Source organism: Salvelinus namaycush, chromosome 9 (genome assembly GCF_016432855.1).
Source record: "Salvelinus namaycush isolate Seneca chromosome 9, SaNama_1.0, whole genome shotgun sequence".
Lineage (NCBI taxonomy): Eukaryota > Metazoa > Chordata > Actinopteri > Salmoniformes > Salmonidae > Salvelinus > Salvelinus namaycush.
In genome coordinates this window covers 50,912,713-50,936,752 of record NC_052315.1, presented here as the reverse complement: position 1 = coordinate 50,936,752, position 24,040 = coordinate 50,912,713, and the positions used below count along the sequence as shown (strand labels likewise).

General features: G+C 42.1%; 1 protein-coding gene across 1 annotated transcript in view; it reads right to left on the bottom strand.

Annotated features, from left to right (window-relative positions):
• shank2b (SH3 and multiple ankyrin repeat domains 2b) overlaps nucleotides 1-24,040 on the bottom strand; it is a 143,007-nt gene that overhangs the window by 11,799 nt on the left and 107,168 nt on the right. The window contains exons 16-17 of the mRNA XM_039000668.1: nucleotides 2,698-2,833; nucleotides 1,711-1,797 (exon numbers count right to left, since the gene is read on the bottom strand). Coding sequence (XP_038856596.1) covers nucleotides 1,711-1,797; nucleotides 2,698-2,833 — 223 coding nt within the window. The remainder of the gene's footprint in view (nucleotides 1-1,710; nucleotides 1,798-2,697; nucleotides 2,834-24,040) is intronic.

The following is a 24,040-nucleotide window of genomic DNA, read 5'->3' as shown; positions in this document are numbered from 1 at the left end:
CATTAGTGAGGTCGGGGACTGATATTGGCCGATTAAGCCTGGCTTGCAGTCGGCGTTCCAATTCATCCCAAAGGTGTTTGATGGGGTTGAGGTCAGGGCTCTGTGCAGGCCAGTGAAGTTCTTCCACACGATCTTGACAAACCATTTCTGTATGGACCTCGCTTTGTGCATGGGGGCATTGTCATGCTGAAACAGGGAAGGGCCTTCACCAAACTGTTGCCACAAAGTTGGAAGCACAGAATCGTCTAGAATGTCATTGTATTCCCTTCACTGGAACTAAAGGACCATGAAAAACAGCCCCAGACCATTATTCCTCCTCTACCAAACTTTAAAGGTGGCACTACATAATGCGTTGGGGCAGGTAGCGTTCTCCTGACATCTGCCAAACCCAGATTTGTCTGTCGGAATGCATCCTAGATTGAAACATTCACTACCCCTTGGTCATGGGAAACCCATTTCATGAAGCTCCTGAACAGTTCTTGTGCTGACGTTCCAGAAACACAGTAGTGAATGTTTCAACTGAGGAGAGGCGATTTTTACGCGCTACTCGCTTCTGCACTCGCCGGTCCCGTTTGAGTTTGTGCGGCTTACCACTTTGCGGCTGAGCCGTTGTTGCTCCTAGACGTTTCCACTTCACAATAACAGCCCTTATAGTTGACTAGGGCAGCTCTAACAGGGCAGAAATTTGACAAACAGACTTGTTGGAAAGGTGGCATCATATGACGGTGCCACGTTGAAAGTAACTGAGCTCTTCAGTAAGGCCATTCTACTGCCAATGTTTGTCTATGGAGATTGCATGGCGGTGTGTTCGATTTTATACACCTGTCAGCCACAGGTGTGCATGAAATAGCAGCATCCACAATTTTGAAGGGGTGTCCACATACTTTTGTATATATAGTGTATTTTCGTAAAGCAATTGTATACATGTTTAAAAGCTTCCAAACATGACACCTGCCAAATAGACATAGAATGATCAACCCTTTCATGCCATTTCTACGACCGGCCCTTCAAAAAACATCTACTGCAGAACAGTTATAAGCGACAGATGAGTCAACAATAAGGTAAAAGCTTTTTCAAATGGTGAGTTAAATCAAAGCTATGTACATACATTATACGGCTCTGAGTTAAATCAATCAAACAATAAATGAAATGATTAAGTAAATGAATAACCCAAAGTTTATTAGATTAGATGTATGATGACATGGAATGGAATTATGCAATTGTTATGATCGTTCAAAGTAGTCAAAATGATCAGTCATGCTCTCTAATGAGCTCTTTATCACATTAGATGATTCCGCACTGTCGCTAAAATGTTTTCTCTCCAGCTCTCTTCAGATCAAATGCTACAGAGCAGAACACCTTTGTGCCTTTTCGCAAAGTACATAATTGCCTATGCCCCCTCAAAGTAGAGTAAATATAGTCCTATATTAAATGGAGGAAATTAACATTTAAAAATGAGAGAACAAAACTATTTTAAGACAGTTGCGAGCAGCTGTGACCAAACAGTAGCTACTGTATGCTGCGTACCTTTGTCCACTGTAGTCGCAGATATTGACAAACAAATCAGGAGGACATAATTACTTTAAAAAAAATAATATTCCAGAGAATAACATCACTAAACACACAGAGAACAAACCAAGATGATACAAAATGCATTTAGACCTCTTGGTATTACAATCTCCCATGTATGGATGGTTTGCGGATTCTTACCTAGCTCCTCCAGCTCTGATGTCATGGATTTGGAGCGCATGGCCATGGACAGGGCAGTGGAGGGAGCCCTACGCGGAGGTGTGGGCACTGCAACAACACAGAAAAGCAGGGGTGTATTCAGGGTCGTGTTCTGAACATTGCAGATAAAGATAGAATGAATAGAGCTGACACTATTCCCTATTCTATCTGACGGAAAGTCATTTCTGCTTTATGCAATAGGCCTACATTTCTACGTGAGCGTTCTGTAACGTTACATCATCCTGAACAAGCCCCAGATGAGAGATCTACAATATACAATATACAGCTGGGCGTATTAAAAAGTTCCTTTCCAAAACGCTTGCATGTGCTTCAGCGACGCTGCGTTGTCGATGTGACAGCTTCACACGTCTCGTAGGGTGACGCCAAGCAAGCGGCCAAGTTCAGCGAATCATCTAACAAAATACCTTAAAAATGCCCTTCTAAAATATGCCCCTGACAGTTAATGTACATCAGCTTTGAAATGTTTTTACCTGTGCTGCAGTACAGGCATTTTTCTTTGAATGCCCCCAACTGTAAATCCACCGTCTTAACTTCGAGGCTGAAAATCAGCACAGTCATCAGGAAAAACTGCAATGTGGTCAACGTTCTTCTGGCTCGTCAGTTTCTAGCTCCCTGATACACTACAGTACAGTACGAGGACGAGCCAAGACGATTTAGAACGGACCTGGGTTCAAACACTATTTGAAATCTTTCAAATACTTTGAACGTTTGCTCTAGTCTGCCTAGACTGCAGGGTTCGCCGTTTCGGGCCTATCTATTGGTCAAGCACATATGAAGTATTTGTAATCATTTCAAATAGTATTTAAATCCAGTTCTGCTTTGGAGGGTGTGCTGGGACCCTGACTGTGGATTCACCCCAACTAATCAGACATTGATCCTGCTGGCAGGGTGTTGTAGGGCAGAGCAGCAAGGTGGGAGAAAGAGAGAGAGAGAGGATAAAAGGCTTACCTTTCTTCCTGGCCGTGTCATCAGGGTCCAGATTCCTGCTAACCGTCACCACTTTGATGATGAGCCGGTTTCCCCCGTGTCGGATCGTATTGACCACCTGTTTGTGGCCCACCTTCACCACATTTTCCTGGTTCACCTGCAACACAGAAGACAAGACACCTAGGGTACAGTCTACATCGCTACATCACGCAATGACTGGACAGAAACACAGCATCACAACCCTGAAATGCAGGTGTAACAACACGTATTCCCACGGCTGTTACACCTCTTAACAACAACTCACTATCAAGAGGATCTTCGCAAAGTCAACATCCCTTCGTCACTCAATGACTGGACAGAAATATAAAATCACAACCTGAATTAAAGCATCTGAGCCATTACGGTGACTATTTAGGGGACCTTGAGTGGTTCTGGGCCAGTTCCAACAGACATTTCTGTGTACAGCACTCTGTGAACGACACAATGTCCATTCCGGTGCACTCTGTGAAAGGTCTGGTTGTCCCGCTTCTAATGCTGTCTCCCACTCGCCTACGAGATCCAGTATTTGAAATCTGACACCTAATTTGCATGGCGAGAGACACGTCACATTTCCTGGCCTATATCTAGACAAAGGATATTTTTGCTCGGGTTGTGGAGCGCGCAGCTCCGATTGCGATACAAACGAAACGGAAGAGTCTAGCGATTTTAGCGAAAGCAGTCTCATTTCGCTGTGATGTTCTCAGATGGATTTAGAGCTTTCAACATGACAAAATACAATTGAATTTAGTCGAATTTAAAACAAGACTTTCTCTTGTTCACAGAAGGGCTAAGTTACTGTGTGATTAGAGCAGACGTTGTAATGAGTCTGCAGCCACTTGAATGGTGTCTCGGCATCACTCAGAGGACGTTTTGGAGAAAAGTCTCTGTAGTCACTTACATGACGTGGCGCCAATATTGTACTGTCATAAAGTATGATCATAATTATTAGAAGGTTGTAAGACAGGTGAAATCTGATGGTAAATCATTTATCATTTCAATGTTACTATATCTAGAAGGCATTTCAGTCATTTCATGCCCTATTACCCCACTTTTGTTGAATAGGGAAAACATCATATATTGTACTGTGCATTTGAGCTTGTGTCCTCAAAAGTGAGTACACCTAAGCAATGTATAACTATTGTTATCAGAAAGGTGAGTTCCAGAACTTTCTAAAAGTATGCAGCATTACTAGATATTGTTTATGGCCAAGTCATGACAAATAATTACCTTCGGGCATGTCCATTTAGGTGGAAATCTACATGTTCCCTTAAAACTTCTTCTGGCTGCAGGGGCAGTATTGAGTAGCTCTGATAAAAGGTGCCCATTTCAAACGGCCTCGTACTCAATTATTGCTCGTACAATATGCATATTATTATTACTATTGGATAGAAAACACTCTCCAGTTTCTAAAACCGTTTCAATTATATCTGTGAGTAAAACAGAACTCATTTGGCACAAACTTCCTGACCAGGAAGTGGAAAGTCTGAAAACTATTCTCTGTTCTAGGTCCTGCCTATAAATGGGCATGATACGTATTAGTATACATGCACGTCATACACCTTCCCCTAGATGTCAAGAGGCAGTGAGAGAAGAAATGGAGTGTTTATCTTGGTCTGAGATGGAATAAATCCTCTTGGAATGACGTGTCACCCATTTCCTGTTTTCTGGTAAGCACGAGGATGGACCTGGAATTGCCTTCTGAAATGCTGTCGTTATAGGCGACTACTATCTCCGGCTTTGATTTTATTTGATACATGTGACAATATCATCGTAAAGTATGTTTTTTCAATATAGTTTTATTAGATTATTGAAATTTATTCGGGACGTTAGGCGTGTTGCGTTTTGTGCCTTTGTTCAGGAAGGAGAGCTTCGCGCCACTTGGCTAGTGCGCTTGTTAATTCAAGAGGGAAAAAGGACGTTCTAAATCCAAACAACGATTGTTCTTGACAAAGGACCTCTTGTACAACATTCTGATGGAAGGTCAGCAAAAGTAGGACCCATTTTATGGTGCTATTTCATATATCTGTCGAACTGTGTACTATTAGTTTTGCGCCCAGGTTTTGGGCACTCGCTCGCCATAACGTAAGCCTTATGTCGTAATGAAGTTATTTTTAGAATTCTAACACTGCGATTGCATTAAGAACTAGTGTATCTATCATTTCCTATACAACATGTATTTTTTAGTTATGTTTATGAATAGCTATTTGGTCAGAATATGTGTGTCAGAAAAAGTGTCAGAAAAATATCTGGACGTTGTGGGAAAAATATGCTAAGTTAGCACAATGTATAACCACTGATTTCAGCTCTAAATATGCACATTTTCGAACAAAACATAAGTGTATGTATAACCTGATGTTATAGGACTGTCATCTGATGAAGCATATCAAGGTTAGTCAAAAATTATATATCTTTTGCTGGTTTGTTACGATCGCTAACTTTTACTGCCGGGGAATGGCTTGTGTTTCTGGCTATTGTGGTAAGCTAATATAACGCTATATTGTGTTTTCGCTGTAAAACACTTAAGAAATCGGAAATATTGTCTGGAATCACAAGATGCCTGTCTTTCATTTGCTGTACACTATGTATTTTTCAGAAATGTTTTATGATGAGTATTTAGGTATTTGACGTTGGTGTCTGTAATTATTCTGTCTGCTTTCGGTGCAATTTCTGATTGTAGCTGCAATGTAAACTATGATTTATACCTGAAATATGCACATTTTTCGAACAAAACATAGATTTATTGAATAACATGTTATAAGACTGTCATCTGATGAAGTTGTTTGTTGGTTAGTTTGGTTGGTTCTTGGTTAGTTAGGTTGGCTTTGTGCATGCTACCTGTGCTGTGAAAAATGTCTGTCCTTTTTTGTATTTGGTGGTGAGCTAACATAAATATACGTGCTGTTTTCGCTGTAAAACATTTTAAAAATCGGACATGTTGGCTGGATTCACAAGATGTGTACCTTTCATTTGCTGTATTGGACTTGTTAATGTGTGAAAGTTAAATATTTCTAAAAAATATATTTTGAATTTCGCGCCCTGCACTTGAAGTGGCTGTTGTCATATTGATCCCGACTTAGGGCTTGCAGCCAGAAGAAGTTAACGTTCATTAAAGTATGCTGTAACAACTCCTTAACCACACGGATACAACTCTCCAACAAGTTGATCTGAACACGGCAAAGCCATGAAGTCAGCATCTCGTCATGACTAAATGACTGGCCTGATATACTGTATGAAACCACAACCCTTAAAATAGATATGCAACAACCCAGAAAAACATGGCGAAGTATTGAGGTCTGACTGACGTTAAAGGTGATTAGACATCTTCAGTTCTATTAGCCGTGATGTCTTGTTGTTCTCAGTATTTCCTGCTCAGAGGTATCTTGAGGTGTTTCAACCAGGTTGTATGTACTGTTCTCAGAACAGTATTTCCTGCTCAGAGGTATCTTGAGGTGTTTCAACCAGGTTGTATGTATTGTTCTCAGAACAGTATTTCCTGCTCAGAGGTATCTTGTGGTGTTTCAACCAGGTTGTATGTACTGTTCTCAGAACAGTATTTCCTGCTCAGAGATATCTTGAGGTGTTTCAACCAGGTTGTATGACCTGTTCTCAGAACAGTATTTCCTGCTTGGAGGTCTCTGCTGGTGTTTCAACCATCCTGTATTACACTGTGCTGCTGTCTAATTAACAGTTTATGGACTGTTCTCAGAACAGTATTTCCTGCTTGGAGGTCTCTGCTGGTGTTTCAACCATCCTGTATTACACTGTGCTGCTGTCTAATTAACAGTTTATGGACTGTTCTCAGAACAGTATTTCCTGCTCAGAGGTATCTTGTGGTGTTTCAACCAGGTTTCATGTATTGTTCTCAGAACAGTATTTCCTGCTTGGAGGTCTCTGCTGGTGTTTCAACCATCCTGTATTACACTGTGCTGCTGTCTAATTAACAGTTTATGGACTGTTCTCAGACCTGCATTTCCTGCTCAGAGGTGGTCACTTAGGTGTTCAACCAGTCTGTAGTACCCTGTGCTGCTGTCTAATATCTCATTATTTCAAGCCACTCAATCAGGTCCATTACTCTTCCTATAACACCATGTTAAATCTGCTGTCAGTATTGACAGGCTGCTCTGCTCACTGCACAGGCCTGGTCAGTAATGGAGGAGGGGGTCCTTCTATTGATTCCACTTTCTCATCTGGCAAAGGCAACGACACACCATGTGCGTGTGTGCGTTTGTCACGTTCCTGACCTGTTTTCTGTTATTTTTGTATGTGTTTAGTTGGTCAGGGCGTGAGTTGGGGTGGGCATTCTATGTTTTGTGTTTCTATGTTTAGGTCATTGGTAATTAGCCTTATATGGTTCTCAATCAGGGACAGGTGTTTGACGTTTCCTCTGATTGAGAACCATATAAAGGTAGGCTGTTCACACTGTTTGTTTGTGGGTGATTGTCTTCCGTGTTTGTGTCTGTGCACCACACGGGACTGTTTCGTTTGTTCGTTCGTTTGTGTAGTCTGTACCTGTTCATGCGTTCTTCGTGTTTTGTAAGTTCTCTCGTTCAGGTCTGTCTACATCGTTTATTTGTTTTTTGTAGTTTATTGAAGTATTTCGTGTTTCATCGTTTCTTTAATAAATTCATTATGTCATATCACAACGCTGCGCTTTGGTCCAATCCCTACTCCTCCTCTTCGGACGAAGAGGAGGAGGACAACCGTTACAGCGTTTGTGTGGGATTTGGTTTATTCAGATCCCCATTAGCTTTTGCCGAAGCAGCAGCTATTCTTCCTGTGGTCTACACAAAAACATAAAAGACGACAAGTAACAAAACACTGATAGACTGACAGACAAGAACATTCACACAAATTGAAAATACAACAATATACAAACAATACAACTAAAGAATAATGTGTGTAGATTGTATGTGTTAGTGTCAGTGTGTGTGTGTGTGTGTGTGTGTGTGTGTGTGTGTGTGTGTGTGTGTGTGTGTGTGTGTGTGTGTGTGTGTGTGTGTGTGTGTGTGTGTGTGTGTGTGTGTTTGTGTGTGTCATTTCCCAATCCCTATAGTACCATGAGATGTTTTCTTTTTTTTAAATGAAGTACATTTTGCTGTTTGCTTATGGCTCTGTAAAATACTGTGCATTGTCGAGAATTCGTTTTGGACATGGGGACTGTGAAGAGACCCCTGGTGGCATGTCTTGTGGGGTATGCATGAATGTCTGAAGAGACCCCTGGTGGCATGTCTTGTGGGGTGTGTATGTTTGTCTGAGCTGTATGTTATTTGACTATCTAGACAATCTGGAATTATAATCACAGTAATATTTATCATAAAAACTAGAAGAGAACTGTCTAACTTCCGGCGCCGACCGAGATGGCCGCCTCGCTTCGCGTTCCTAGGAAACTATGCAGTATTTTGTTGTTTTATGTGTTATTCCTTACATTGGTACCCCAGGTAATCTTAGGTTTCATTACATACAGTCGGGAGGAACTACTGAATATAAGAGCAACGTCAACTCACCATCGTTACAACCAGGAATATGACTCTCCCGAAGCAGATCCTGTGTTTTGCCTTCCACCCAATACAATGGATCTGATCCCAGCCGGTGACCCTAAACAACGACGCCGTAAAAGGGGCAAACGAGGCAGTCTCCTGGTCAGGCTTCGGAGACAGGCACATCGCGCTCCACTCCCTAGCATACTACTCGCCAATGTCCAGTCTCTTGACAATAAGGTTGATGAAATCCGAGCACGGGTAACATTCCAGAGAGACATCAGGGATTGTAACGTTCTTTGCTTCACGGAAACATGGCTCACTCGAGAGACGCTAACGGAGTCGGTGCAGCCAGCTGGTTTCTTCACGCATCGCGCCGACAGAAACAAACATCTTTCTGGTAAGAAGAGGGGCGGGGGTGTATGCCTTATGATCAACGAGACGTGGTGTGATCATAACAACATACAGGAACTCAAGTCATTCTGTTCACCAGATTTAGAATTCCTCACAATCAAATGTCGACCGCATTATCTACCAAGGGAATTCTCTTCGATTATAATCACAGCCGTATATATTTCCCCCCAAGCAGACACATCGATGGCCCTGAACGAACTTTATCTGACTCTTTGTAAACTGGAAACCACACACCCTGAGGCTGCATTCATCGTAGCTGGGGATTTTAACAAGGCTAATCTGAAAACAAAACTCCCTAAATTCTATCAGCATATCGATTGTGCTACCAGGGCTGGTAAAACCTTGGATCATTGTTATACTAACTTCCGCGATGCATATAAGGCCCTCCCCCGCCCTCCTTTCGGAAAAGCTGACCACGACTCCATTTTGTTGCTTCCAGCCTACAAACAGAAACTAAAACAGCAAGCTCCCGCGCTCAGGTCTGTTCAACGCTGGTCCGACCAATCTGATTCCACGCTTCAAGACTGCTTCGATCACATGGATTGGGACATGTTCCGCATTGCGTCCAACAACAACATTGACGAATATGCTGATTCGGTGAGCGAGTTCATTAGAAAGTGCATTGACGATGTCGTACCCACAGCAACGATTAAAACATTCCCAAACCAGAAACCGTGGATTGATGGCAGCATTCGCGTGAAACTGAAAGCGCGAACCACTGCTTTTAACCAGGGCAAGGTGACCGGAAACATGACCGAATACAAACAGTGTAGCTATTCCCTCCGCAAGGCAATCAAACAAGCTAAGTCCCAGTATAGAGACAAAGTAGAGTCGCAATTCAACAGCTCAGACACAAGAGGTATGTGGCAGGGTCTACAGTCAATCACGGATTACAAAAAGAAAACCAGCCCCGTCGCGGACCAGGATGTCTTGCTCCCAGACAGACTAAATAACCTTTTTGCTCGCTTTGAGGACAATACAGTGCCACTGACACGGCCCGCTACCAAAACCTGCGGGCTCTCCTTCACTGCAGCCGAGGTGAGTAAAACATTTAAACGTGTTAACCCTCGCAAGGCTGCAGGCCCAGACGGCATTCCCAGCCGCGTCCTCAGAGCATGCGCAGACCAGCTGGCTGGTGTGTTTAAGGACATATTCAATCAATCCTTATCACAGTCTGCTGTTCCCACATGCTTCAAGAGGGCCACCATTGTTCCTGTTCCCAAGAAAGCTAAGGTAACTGAGCTAAACGACTACCGCCCCGTAGCACTCACTTCCGTCATCATGAAGTGCTTTGAGAGACTAGTCAAGGACCATATCACCTCCACCCTACCTGACACCCTAGACCCACTCCAATTTGCTTACCGACCCAATAGGTCCACAGACGACGCAATCGCAACCACACTGCACACTGCCCTAACCCATCTGGACAAGAGGAATACCTACGTGAGAATGCTGTTCATCGACTACAGCTCAGCATTTAACACCATAGTACCCTCCAAACTCGTCATCAAGCTCGAGACCCTGGGTCTCGACCCCGCCCTGTGCAACTGGGTCCTGGACTTCCTGACGGGCCGCCCCCAGGTGGTGAGGGTAGGTAACAACATCTCCACCCCGCTGATCCTCAACACTGGGGCCCCACAAGGGTGCGTTCTGAGCCCTCTCCTGTACTCCCTGTTCACCCACGACTGCGTGGCCATGAACGCCTCCAACTCAATCATCAAGTTTGCGGACGACACTACAGTGGTAGGCTTGATTACCAACAACGACGAGACGGCCTACAGGGAGGAGGTGAGGGCCCTCGGAGTGTGGTGTCAGGAAAATAACCTCACACTCAACGTCAACAAAACAAAGGAGATGATTGTGGACTTCAGGAAACAGCAGAGGGAGCACCCCCCTATCCACATCGACGGGACAGTAGTGGAGAAGGTGGAAAGTTTTAAGTTCCTCGGTGTACACATCACGGACAAACTGAATTGGTCCACCCACACAGACAGCGTTGTGAAGAAGGCGCAGCAGCGCCTCTTCAACCTCAGGAGGCTGAAGAAATTCGGCTTGTCACCAAAAGCACTCACAAACTTCTACAGATGCACAATCGAGAGCATCCTGTCGGGCTGTATCACCGCCTGGTACGGCAACTGCTCCGCCCACAACCGTAAGGCTCTCCAGAGGGTAGTGAGGTCTGCACAACGCATCACCGGGGGCAAACTACCTGCCCTCCAGGACACCTACACCACCCGATGTCACAGGAAGGCCATAAAGATCATCAAGGACAACAACCACCCGAGCCACTGCCTGTTCACCCCGCTATCATCCAGAAGGCGAGGTCAGTACAGGTGCATCAAAGCAGGGACCGAGAGACTGAAAAACAGCTTCTATCTCAAGGCCATCAGACTGTTAAACAGCCACCACTAACATTTAGTGGCCGCTGCCAACATACTGACTCAACTCCAGCCACTTTAATAATGGGAATTGATGGAAATTATGTAAAAATGTATCACTAGCCACTTTAAACAATGCCACTTAATATAATGTTTACATACCCTACATTACTCATCTCATATGTATATGTATATACTGTACTGTATATCATCCACTGCATCTTGCCATCTTTATGTAATACATGTATCACTAGCCACTTTAAACTATGCCACTTTATGTTTACATACCCTACATTACTCATCTCATATGTATAGACTGTACACTATACCATCTACTGCATCTTGCCTATGCCGTTCTGTACCATCACTCATTCATATATCTTTATGTACATATTCTTTATCCCTTTACACTTGTGTGTATAAGGTAGTAGTTGTGGAATTGTTAGGTTAGATTACTTGTTGGTTATTACTGCATTGTCGGAACTAGAAGCACAAGCATTTCGCTACACTCGCATTAACATCTGCTAACCATGTGTATGTGACAAATACAATTTGATTTGATTTGATTTGAGAAGCAGTCAATCTCTAGTCAACCCTCAACCAGGAAAGACTGGCGTGCATGCTGTTAATGTTAGTTCTGTATGTGCAGTTCAGGGCACGGCGTGCTGCTCTGTTTTGAGTCAGCTGCAGCTTTGCTGCACTCGACCATATTACCAGAGAGTAATCAAGATGGAACAAGACCAAAGCCTGAACAATTAGTACAGTTGATTTTTGTGTCAAAAACGCAGACCATCTTTTTATAACATCTCTACAAGAACTTTGTCAATATGACTTGACCATGATAATTGACCATCCGATGTTATACTTAGGAGTTTAGCTTCCCTCAACTTGCTCAATGGGCACACCTCGGGCTGTGATGGTCATGACATTTTGTCACCCGGTGATTGTCATGTAAATAGCTACCAGTTTCACGGTAATTGGCCATTCAGTAACATAAACACGTTTAGCATTTCCTGGCTTCCACGCATAGCCTACAAGCCACTGATGCAGACCTTTGGAACATCTACATTTTATTAAAAAGTCTAATAAATCCATTTAATCAGGCCTACACCATCACAGCCCATTTCAGAAGAACAGAATAGTATATTCTGAGTTGTCCTTATGTTAGGTCCTGATCTGGCTATGATGACAATATTTGCCTAGTATTCATTGGCATTATTTTATATTATTTTATAGTAAGAAAAATACAATTGAACATAGCTGAATAAAATAGAAAGGACATTTTCCTCCAAATGATTTCCGAGGTGAGCACATGCGGCTTTTCTATGTTGAGCAGGTAACAAAGAAACATGTCCTCATATATGCTTAATGTAGAGTTATTTATGCAACTTTAGTGATACAAACGTTAGGCTATATGTTTAGATTGTTAATACATTCGAAGGCTGCATGATGCGACTCTAATGATGATTTGAAAAAAATTGCATGAAAGGCATGTGCTCTTCTCTGTTTCTTGCGAAGGCTGCACACACTTCATCAGTCTCTCATTCACAATTTGACAAGCACTTTGTAATATTCTCACCCTTCAGACTAATCTCAATTTAATCAGTTTTTTTATACCTATAACCTACTAATAGCCTATATGTGTGGATTTATTTTTTAATTTCGAATGACGCACAAAAACAAAACATGTCATCCATAGCCTGCACTCGAATAGTGAATGGATGTTACATGTGGTTACAATAAGCCTAGGGAGAGCTAAGCTTCCCTAATGTAAAGTGAATTAAATTGCCAAAATTATTTAACCTAATTAGACTACTCCTTTCTACACAGAAATACATTGAATCGTTCAAAATAGACTACTAGAGCTTGATTTGGCCAGAGGATGATTAGCTTTTAAAAAAAATATGAGTTGTGGATTGTTTTAAATCTGCCTTTCCTTCTACAGTGAGAAGGAAAGGCAGCGCACGCAAAGTAGAGAGATCAACCCAGGCACCTCGCAATATATTTCAAAATATAATCACGGGAAAACAGTTTGGAAAGAAAATGGTTATTGCTGTAAAGGGAAGACAATGAAAACACAAATCTGTCTTTTAGTATTCAAAATTTGCAATTTAATTGAGAGAACAACAGTATAGCTTATCTTATTGCCACCAGCAGAGAGCATCGGCAATATCCCTGGTGATTCCCAGTGCGCATATTCACTATTTATCATTGTTGAGTCAGTGCTACTTAAAAGTTTGTTTTTGGACAATACATGTCCTCCAGTTAAGACGGACATCATATTATATTTGTGTCTCCCCTTCACGTAGGTCCATTATATGGACAAAGTCACTTTTATTGGTTTGTCAGTGTCAGCGAAGTAGGCTACCCTTTCATTTGTAGTATTAAAAAGATTCAGCTAATGTCTCCAGTCATCGAAAGTGTAGTAGAATTGTATGAAATGTGTTCATAAATGGCCACATTTTCCCCATGCAAAGAATGAAGAAATGTATCTGATATAGTCTATAACCTAGGCCTACTCTAAACTATACGCGCTCAGCCAAGCATTGAGCGGTATAGTTTGCAAACAGTGATTGAGTAATACTATTAGCCTAAATTGTGACTATCCAATCTACTCAATCACATTAGGAATAGCAGGCTATCTTACATAAGTCTGCAAATGCGATGATGCACGTAATGCTTTATTATAAAGGTGCATTTTTTATGGGCCTATGTAGGCCTATGTAGGCCTATGCCAAGTAGGCTACACTGGTTGTAAAGCGGATTCATGTGCTTGATTTGAAGAATTGAGCAACAAATATAGCAGCACGAGAAAGCTGGGATCCGCTTTTAAATAGTGGCTAGTCAAAACTCTGTTTTCACACGCGATTGTGCAATTGGGCTTATAAGAACACGTTTCACTGGGTTCTGTAGGCTATGTGCTCTCTAACTGTGTTCCAGGGGTCCCAGGGCTATAGGCCTATGGGCGATCAAAACATATAGGCTTATGGGCTAGGCTACATGCCTCATGCGACTGTGATTTGAAAAAGTAGCAACAAAAAAAAGGCATGTGACATTTATTGCCTGAGACTGCACACGCTGGGCATCATTCACAAGCGATGATACATCATTCACAAGTGATAACATTGTCCCCCATCAGACTATTAATATTGTCTTTACATATACTAAATGATATAGGTGTGGAATTAGTTTTGATTTAGAATGGACCATTATCATGCATCTGGAACTGGAGTAAAGAAATGGAAAAAGCTATAGCAACTGCCTCCAGGAACAATAAAAAACACAATATTTACATCTTACAGTTAAATGAGAAAACGAGGAGAAGGAACGAAACAACAGTATGTACATAACTGCCATTGCGGCACAGTATTTGGAGTTTCAGTACAGAAAAAGATCATAGCGAACGGAGGCCGCTTTTCCAGCAGTTCATTTATTTCAATCTGGACCCTCTCTTTCTAAAATGATCTGCCGAAATTGTTGCAACCCCTATTACTAGCCTGTTCAACCTCTCTTTCGTGTCGTCTGAGATTCCCAAAGATTGGAAAGCAGCTGCGGTCATCCCCCTCTTCAAAGGGGGGGGACACTCTTGACCCAAACTGCTACAGACCTATATCTATCCTACCCTGCCTTTCTAAGGTCTTCGGAATCCAAGTCAACAAACAGATTACCGACCATTTCGCATCCCACCGCACCTTCTCCGCTATGCAATCTGGTTTCAGATCTGGTCATGGATGCACCTCAGCCACGCTCAAGTTCCGAAACGATATCTTAACCGCCATCGATAAGAAACAATACTGTGCAGCCGTATTCATCGACCTGGCCAAGGCTTTCGACTCTGTCAATCACCACATCCTCATCGGCAGACTCAATAGCCTTGGTTTCTCAAATGATTGCCTCGCCTGGTTCACCAACTACTTCTCTGATAGAGTTCAGTGTGTCAAATCGGAGGGCCTGTTGTCCGGGCCTCTGGCAGTCTCTATGGGGGTGCCACAGGGTTCAATTCTTGGGCCAACTCTCTTCTCTGTATACATCAATGATGTCGCTCTTGCTGCTGGTGAGTCTCTGATCCACCTCTACGCAGACGACACCATTCTGTATACTTCTGGCCCTTTGGACACTGTGTTAACAACCCTCCAGACGAGCTTCAATGCCATACAACTCTCCTTCCATGGCCTCCAACTGCTCTTAAATACAAGTAAAACTAAATGCATGCTCTTCAACCGATCGCTGCCTTTACCTGCCCGCCCGTCCAGCATCACTACTCTGGACGGTTCTGACTTAGAATATGTGGACAACTACAAATACCTAGGTGTCTGGTTAGACTGTAAACTCTCCTTCCAGACTCACATCAAACATCTCCAATCCAAAATTAAATCTAGAATTGGCTTCCTATTTTGCAACAAAGCATCCTTCACTCATGCTGCCAAATATACCCTCGTAAAACTGACCATCCTACCAATCCTCGACTTCGGTGATGTCATTTACAAAATAGCCTCCAATACCCTACTCAATAAATTGGATGCAGTCTATCACAGTGCCATCCGTTTTGTCACCAAAGCCCCATATACTACCCACCACTGCGACCTGTACGCTCTCGTTGGCTGGCCCTCGCTTCATACTCGTCCCCAAACTCACTGGCTCCAGGTCATCTACAAGACCCTGCTAGGTAAAGTCCCCCCTTATCTCAGCTCGCTGGTCACCATAGTAGCACCCACCTGTAGCACGCGCTCCAGCAGGTATATCTCTCTGGTCACACCCAAAGCCAATTCCTCCTTTGGTCGTCTTTCCTTACAGTTCTCTGCTGCCAATGACTGGAACGAACTGCAAAAATCTCTGAAGCTGGAAACACTTATCTCCCTCACTAGCTTTAAGCACCAGCTGTCAGAGCAGCTCACAGATTACTGCACCTGTACATAGCCCATCTATAATTTATCCTAAACAACTACCTCTTCCCCTACTGTATTTATTTATTTATTTATTTTGCTCCTTTGCAACCCATTATTTCTATTTCTACTGTGCACATTCTTCCACTGCAAATCTACCATTCCAGTGTTTTACTTGCTATATTGTATTTACCTCGCCACCATGGCCTTTTTTTGCCCTTACCTCCCTTATCTCACCTCATTTGCTCACATTGTATATAGACTTATTTTTCTACTGTATTATTGACTGTATGTTTGTTTTACTCCATGTGTTGTTGTATGTGTCGAACTTCTTTGCTTTATCTTGGCCAGGTCGCAATTGTAAATGAGAACTTGTTCTCAACTTGCCTACCTGGTTAAATAAAGGTGAAATAAAAATAAAATTTCCATGCCAGCCAGGTAGGCAACTCCTCTTGTAAAGTAAAGCAATGTGCTTAATATTAGGAAAGATGAGAAATAAATATAGTAGGTCTAGCCTCTTGAAAGCTGATGGGATCCTCTTTTTAATATAGGCCATCAACAACAAAAAATTATCCCGCAATTGCATAGCCTATAGAAATGTTGCGCAACATGAGCTCATGGGCTCTCATGAAGTGTCTGATTTCATTTTCGATTGCATTTGCATTGATGCCAAATGATTAGAGAGGGATTAGAGGGACATGTCATTAGCGATAGGCAGTTAGCAAGTTTGGTAGGCTACTAACGACCGTTAGCAGCATCAGAGCACAGTTTTGGAGAAGCCGAGTTACCGTGACTACACGTTCACGTGGAATTTGACTGTGTTCATGACTCGTGACAGCTGGTGTGGCAGTAATATGGTCACCATAACAGCCCTAGTCACACCCTTAATGCACAACTCCAGTTGAGGTTTAGGTCTTAGAAAATGTTCTGAACCAAATACAATGCTTTTAGTTTTAGATGTATTTAAAGCTGCAATATGTAACTTTTTGGGCGACCCGACCAAATTCATATACACTGAACAAAAATATAAACACAACATGTAAAGTGTTGATCCCATGTTTCATGAGCTGAAATAAAAGATCCCAGAAATTTTCAATATGCACAAAAAGCTTATTTCTCTAAAAATGTTGTGCACAAATTTGTTTACATCCCTGTTAGTGAGCATTTCTCCTTTGCCAAGATAATCCATCCTCCTGACGTGTGGCATATTAAGAAGCTGATTAAACAGCATGATCATTACACAGGTGCATCTTGTGCTGGGGACAATAAAAGACCACTCTAAAATGTGCAATTTTGTCACACAACACAATGCCACCGAAATAGGAATATTTATGTCTGTAATAAAGCCCTTTTGTGGGGAAAAACTCATTCTGATTGGCTGGGCCTGGCTCCCCAGTGGGTGGACCAGGCTCCGAAGTGGGTGTGCCTATGTCCTCCCAGGCCCACCATGGCTCCGCCTCTACCCAGTCATGTGAAATCCATTGATTAGGGCCTAATTTATTTATTTCAATTGACTGATTTCCCTATATGAACTGTAACTCAGTCAAATTTTTGAAATTGTTGCATGTTGCGTTTAGATTTTTGTTCAGTATAGAAATATGAATTACAGATCTGCATTGAAGGTAAGTCTAAGAATTGCTAGACTGGTCCTATGTGCGCTATTTCTATATTCCCATTCTTAAGTTTGGTTTTTGCTTCTTTTAACTTCAGTTTTGTACACCAGCTTCAAACAGCTAAAAATACAATATTTTTGGTTATTTAAAATATATTTCACAGCGGTTTAGATGTTACAATGATTCTCTTTACAATACTTGCTTATTTTGTCACATACACTGAAACTATTATCATTTTAGCAACCAGGTAAAAGGGTGCTTTACTATTTTTAGGCAGTGGAATTATTTCAGCTTCCGTCCACGCCTGTGGACACACACACTCCTTTAGGCTTTAGTTAAAGATATAGCACATAGGGGTGGTAATACAGTCTGCTACCATTCTCAATATTTTCCCATTATGGTTGTCTATACCTGGTGGGTATCACTATAGATGGATAAGAATCGTTTTTCCACCACTCCCATACCAACTTCACCAAATTCAAAAGAGCAATCCTTCTCTTTCATGATTAGATATTTTATACACAAAAATATGATGATTCACTGCTCAATGTTGATTATTACATTTACATTTAAGTCATTTAGCAGACGCTCTTATCCAGAGCGACTTATTGATTTGGATCCCCATTAGCTTTTGCAGAAGCAGCAGCTACTCTTCCTGGGGTCCATTTTTCCCACTTTACTAGTGAAATAAGCGTTGAACAGATTGGCAATATCGAAAGGTTTTGTTAGAAATGACCCATCGACTTCACTGAACGATGGAGATGAATTGGGTTTTCTGCCCGTGATATCATTTAAGGTACTCCAAAGTGTTTTTCCATTGTGTTTTATGTCATTCATGTTGGTTTGATAATATCATTTACTCTTCCTTTTGTTAAGTTTAGTCCCAAAATGTCTCAATTTACAGAATGTAAATGCATTTTGCTATTTGCCTCATGACTCCTGCATGCTTTGTTGACTACGAACTTTCTTTACCCAACCGTGGGACAGACTATGTTTGTTCCCACACACGGGACTCTGACTCTCTATTGGTTACACTGACTTTTGGCCTCCCATCCTATTCTAAACACCTCTCGCCGGCTTTGTATTCATGTTACCTGATGAAATTGCTGTACAATATGATCTTGTTATCATCTGATGCACATTCAGATGAATCAGCACTGCAGAGCTCTCCCTGTCCTCTGCCGTGCCTTGATTGTATTACTGTTGATGATATCTGGAAATGTGCATGCACACCCTGGCCCATCTACTGTTGCTAGCCCCAATTCTAACTTGTGCTCTGATATCTGCTTCACTGATTTCTGCTCCCGTAAAAGCCTGGGTTTTCTGCACGTTAACACCAGAAGCTTATTACCTAAAATGGATCAATTGAAAGTATGGGTTCACAGCTCCAATCCAGATGTGTTGGTCATTACTGAGATGTGGTTCAGGAAGAGTGTTTTGAATACTGATGTTAAACTTTCTGGTTATAACCTTTTCGGCAAGACAAATCTTCCAAATGTGGGGGAGTGGCAATCTTTACCAAGGATCACCTTCAGTGCTCGGTTGTCTCCACCAAGTCTGTCCCCAAACAATATGATTTGCTGGTTTTAAGTATTAAACTTTCAAATAGCTCTTTGTTGACTGTTGCTGGGTGCTATCGTTCTCCATCAGCACCGGCCTGTACCCTACCTGCCCTAAGCTCTCTCCTGGCCCCCTACGCCAAGTCTGAATTTGTCCTGCTAGCTGACCTAAACTGGGACATGCTTAAACCACCTGACCAAGTCCTAAAGAAATGGGACTCCCTAAATATTTCTCAGATTATTACCAATCCCACAAGGTATGACTCCAAACACCCAGAAAAGGCTACTCTCCTCGATGTTATCCTCACAAATAATCCTGATCGGTATCAGTCTGGTGTTTTCTGTAATGACCTTAATGATCAATGTTTTACAGCCTGTGTTCGTAATGGCTGCTCAGTGAAATGACCTGTCCTGATTTGACAGACACTTGCTAAAAAACTTTAATGAGCATGCCTTCATTCATGAACTGGCCTCTGTAAAATGGTATAGAATCAGCTGGATCCCCTCTGTCGAAGACGCTTGGGCCTTCTTTTTTGATATTTTCAGTGGTATTGTTAACAAACACGCCCCCATAAAGAAAATGAGAAATAAAAACAGGTTCAGCCCCTGGTTCGACCGTGATCTTGCAGAGTTATTCCACCTCAAGAATGGCAGCGCCCCCGTCCCCGCTGTCATTGTAAATAAGAATTTGTTCTTAACTGACTTGCCTAGTTAAATAAAGGTTAAATAAAAAAAAATGTAAAAAGTCACCTAAACTGCTGAACTACTGTACCTGTATTGTTTCCCACCTCTTTTGAATAATTTCTTTGAACCATACCATTTTTCAATTCCTCATCAATCCAGGGGGATCTTAACAGCTTGTCAACAATTGGCATGTAATACAAACACGTCCAGTGCTGCATCTGGATTCACTTCCTCTACACATCAGACCAACATACATGTTTTACATATTAAACAAAATGTTAAAAATTGTATAATCTCTTATAAATGACTTTAGGCCCAACCTTTGACACTGGCTTTCCTTGTTATTGCCACAAAGTTATGGTCACTACAGCCAATGGGAACTGATATTGCTTTGGAGCAAACCTCTGCAGCATTAGTGAAGATATGATCAATACAAGTGGATGTCACAGATCCAACCATAGAATTAGGACTTAGAATACTAGAATGGCAAATACACCTTCTTATGATGGTCCAAAGGTCGGCCATGTTGGTCAGGGAGTTGGTCAACAATAGTTTGCAAGTGCTGTCATAAGATATCGTTTAAAACAATGAATGTGAAGAATTTATCTGCACTGTATTTGTCTTAGCTAGCCAGTCAGCCAGTTTTGGAGAAATTATTTCGTAAAATGTTCTAATTAACTGCCAATATGACAACATTCCATTCAAACAATGCAGTCAATCCACAGCCGTACACTGGCTCAAATCAGTTGACGATATGACTTCGACAAGTTGTAAATGTAACAAGTACTGATGTTGTATCATATAATAGCACTCCCAGTTTTCCAAGACAACTAAATCTGGAGACATATGTTGACATATATTTTGGAGGCTATTTATACTGGAAATTGGTATACAACCCGTGCAGACTATTTATAATTATATGACAATATTCTAGGTTGACTATAATTCCATTACAACATTTCTGATACATCACATGCCTTACTATTATTTTCCTACATATGCAACATCTGGATTATGCGTCTACTGCCATTCATTCAAATTAGACTGTTTAGGATTTCTCCCTGACCAAGATGGCTGCCATTTTTTGCACTATTATGGAACTTTGAGGGTTTATACATAGCCTCTATAGTAATTTAATATGATCTCTATGGATCCAATACATTTGGTATGCACTCTAGTTGACTGAGTAATAACCTGAGTCATATTACAGGCATTAGTTACAATTAGAAGCTTCCTCTTGATAGGATAGCTAGTTGCTAACCAGTCAACGTTCAGGTCACCCAGAAAATAGACCTCTCTGTCGACATCACACACATTATCAAGCATTGCACACATATTATCCAAATACTGACTGTTAGCACTTGGTGGCGTATAGTGTAACCGATGTGAAATGGCTAGCTAGTTAGCGGTGGTGCGCGCTAATAGCGTTTCAATTGGTGACGTCACTCGCTCTGAGACCTGAAGTAGTTGTTCCCCTTGCTCTGCAAGGGCCGCAGCTTTTGTGGCGCGATGGGTAACGATGCTTCGTGGGTGTCAGTTGTTGATGTGTGCAGAGGGTCCCTGGTTCGAGCCCAGGTAGGGACGGAAGCTAACCTGTTACAATAGCAGCACCCCAAAGGCTTTAGATGAGGCAGGTGCAACCACAGCACTTCAACAGCATTTGACATGAGCTCCTCTCTAAGCTGTACAGGAATATGGCTCTGAACATATACAGAAAAGCCTCCCCCATTCCTGTATTTTCCGTAGATGTTATATCCTTGTATTGCTACTGCTGTATCATAAAAGGTATTATCTAAGTGAGTTTCAGAGATGGACAGAATATGAATGTTGGCTGATGTCAGCAAGTTATTGATTTCAAACCTTATTACTAAGGCTACATATATTAATTTGGGCCATTCTTAGCCCTTTCCTGGGTAGCTTATGGGTGATAGACATACTGTTTGTGTATGTGTGTCTGTGTTTGGCTACGAGGAATGAATCTAGTCAGCAGTATTGTGAATTTAAACCGGCCAATGCATCTCCTCTTTATGTCGCTGGTGAGAAACAGATCATTACTGTTAAGTACATAAATCATGTGGGGATTGTGCTGCTGGAACTATGCAGCAATAAACACTAAGGCTGTTCGTCTTATTGACACAGCATGTTTTAGCCTTCTGTTTAAACTGGTCAAAACCATGGTTGCGTCAAAATGGCACCCTATTCCTAATTACTAATGTAGTGCATTACTTTTGACCAGGGCCCATAAAATATGGTTAAACTTGGATAGAATCCTAAGCACCAACCAAACAAGCCAAACACAAGCTCTGACAATAACGTTCAAAAGCCTTCTGCACACAGCAATCTATCCCCCAGCTTCCAGCTAGGCTAATCACACACACCCAGAATGCATTGTACTGTAGCGAACCTGCATCATAAGCATGTACACTGAGTGTACAAAACATTAGGAACACCTAAAATTGCACCCCTTTTTGCCCTCAGAACAGCCTCAATTCGTCAGGGCATGGACTCTACAATGTGTCGAAAGCGTTCCACAGGGTTGCTGGCCCATGTTGACTCCAATGCTTCCCACAGTTGTGTCAAGTTAGCTTGATGTCCATTGGGTGGTGGACCATTCTTGATACCCACGGGAATCTGTTGAGCGTTAAAAACCCAGCAGCGTTGCAGTTCTTGACACACTCAAACCAGTGCACCCGGCACCTACTACCATACTCCGTTCAACGGCACTTAAATATTTTGTCTTGCCCATTCACCCTCTGAATGGCACACATACACAATCCATGTCTCAATTGTTTTAAAAATCCTTCTTAAATCAATAAGGGATCATAGCTTTCACCTGGATTCACCTGGCCAGTCTATGTCATGGAAAGAGCAGGTGTTCCTAATGTTTTGTATACTGGAGCTGTCAATAGCATGCAAGACTATGATCCAACGTTGGACTACAATTCCATTATAGTTCAAAACTAAACAGAAACCAGTGGCACTAAGACAGAGGGAAATTAGACAAATAGAAGACTTAAATAGACTGATTTTACAAGAGATGTGTCACTCGTGAATACACACATGAAAAACTGATGCTACTAGCAATGCCTTCACTCATCCACTTCTAATAACGCACAGGACAGCAGATATTTTCTGCATATATGGCCGACACTGGAAAACACAGAATAAACACGAGCTCTGGGAGCTAAAGCCAACAATCTTCTCTCGAATCTGAGGTCCTGTCACAAACACATCATATCCAAATATTACCAAACAATCTCGACACTTTTACTCATAAAAGTTCTCAATACCCCATCATGAATTACTCTTAAAGTTTCCATCGCACAGTTAGACAGCTGATATTAAGAGATCTGGGGACTGCATTATTGAGCCAAGCCAAAAGCCAGGGGAGTGTCTTCATCATAATAGGGACAGCAAGCAATGTATTGAATCCAAGGGTTATCACAACTCCCATCTGCCAAAGAAGTGTCCAAATGGCTAGGATGGGTTCTGACTTCTAGATTTGAAATATAGTTAATCATCAGGTATCCTATGGAAAGGAGAAGGGCCACAGTCTTGTTTCTACACCAGAAGTGAACGGTTATCTGTAGGAGGAATGTATATGGTTCCACTGATAAGGGTGGAGAGCTGTGGATTAGTGAGGAATGGGGGCCGAGGTCAGGTCAGGTCACATTAAGGGAGTCACTTAACTTCCTGCCTAGCAATAAAGATATAATGTTTAGAGAGAAGGAGGAGACTTCACCCAAATTGGGGTATATATACTGCTGGTGGGAACATGTTTTTGTCTGACCCATTGGGTGAATAAACTTAGTTTGAGCTTTACTCCTCGTCTGTGAGTTTTTACTCTTTATTTCGAACCAAACAGCTAGAAGGCTGTTCACACACGGTGTTGATGATGGGTGGTCAGTTTGTTCGCCCATTTTGCCCTGAGAAGGTTACTCGAACATAGTTAGAATTGTTGAAATCATTATTGAAAACAGTACTAGCTGTTATGCGAGCATAACAGAATGCTAAAGCCTCTATAACGCCAGTCCCGCAGTCCCAGTGGGACAGACGATGCTGATCCTTTGGGGAAGGTGAGTCTTCCTCTCTGACCTCTGACTCCTCATTAAAGTTCAAAAGCCTTCTGCACACAGCAATCTATCCCCCAGCTTCTAAAGTGTCCAGAAAGACAGACTACAACCACAGCTCATGTGTTTCATAATGATGATGCCTCCATAACAGAAAGAGTCCCAGAGTGACAGAATCATGCTCATCCCGTGGGGAAGGTGAAATACTCCTTACCCTCTGTGATCTCTGCTTTTTCCAAGCCACCAC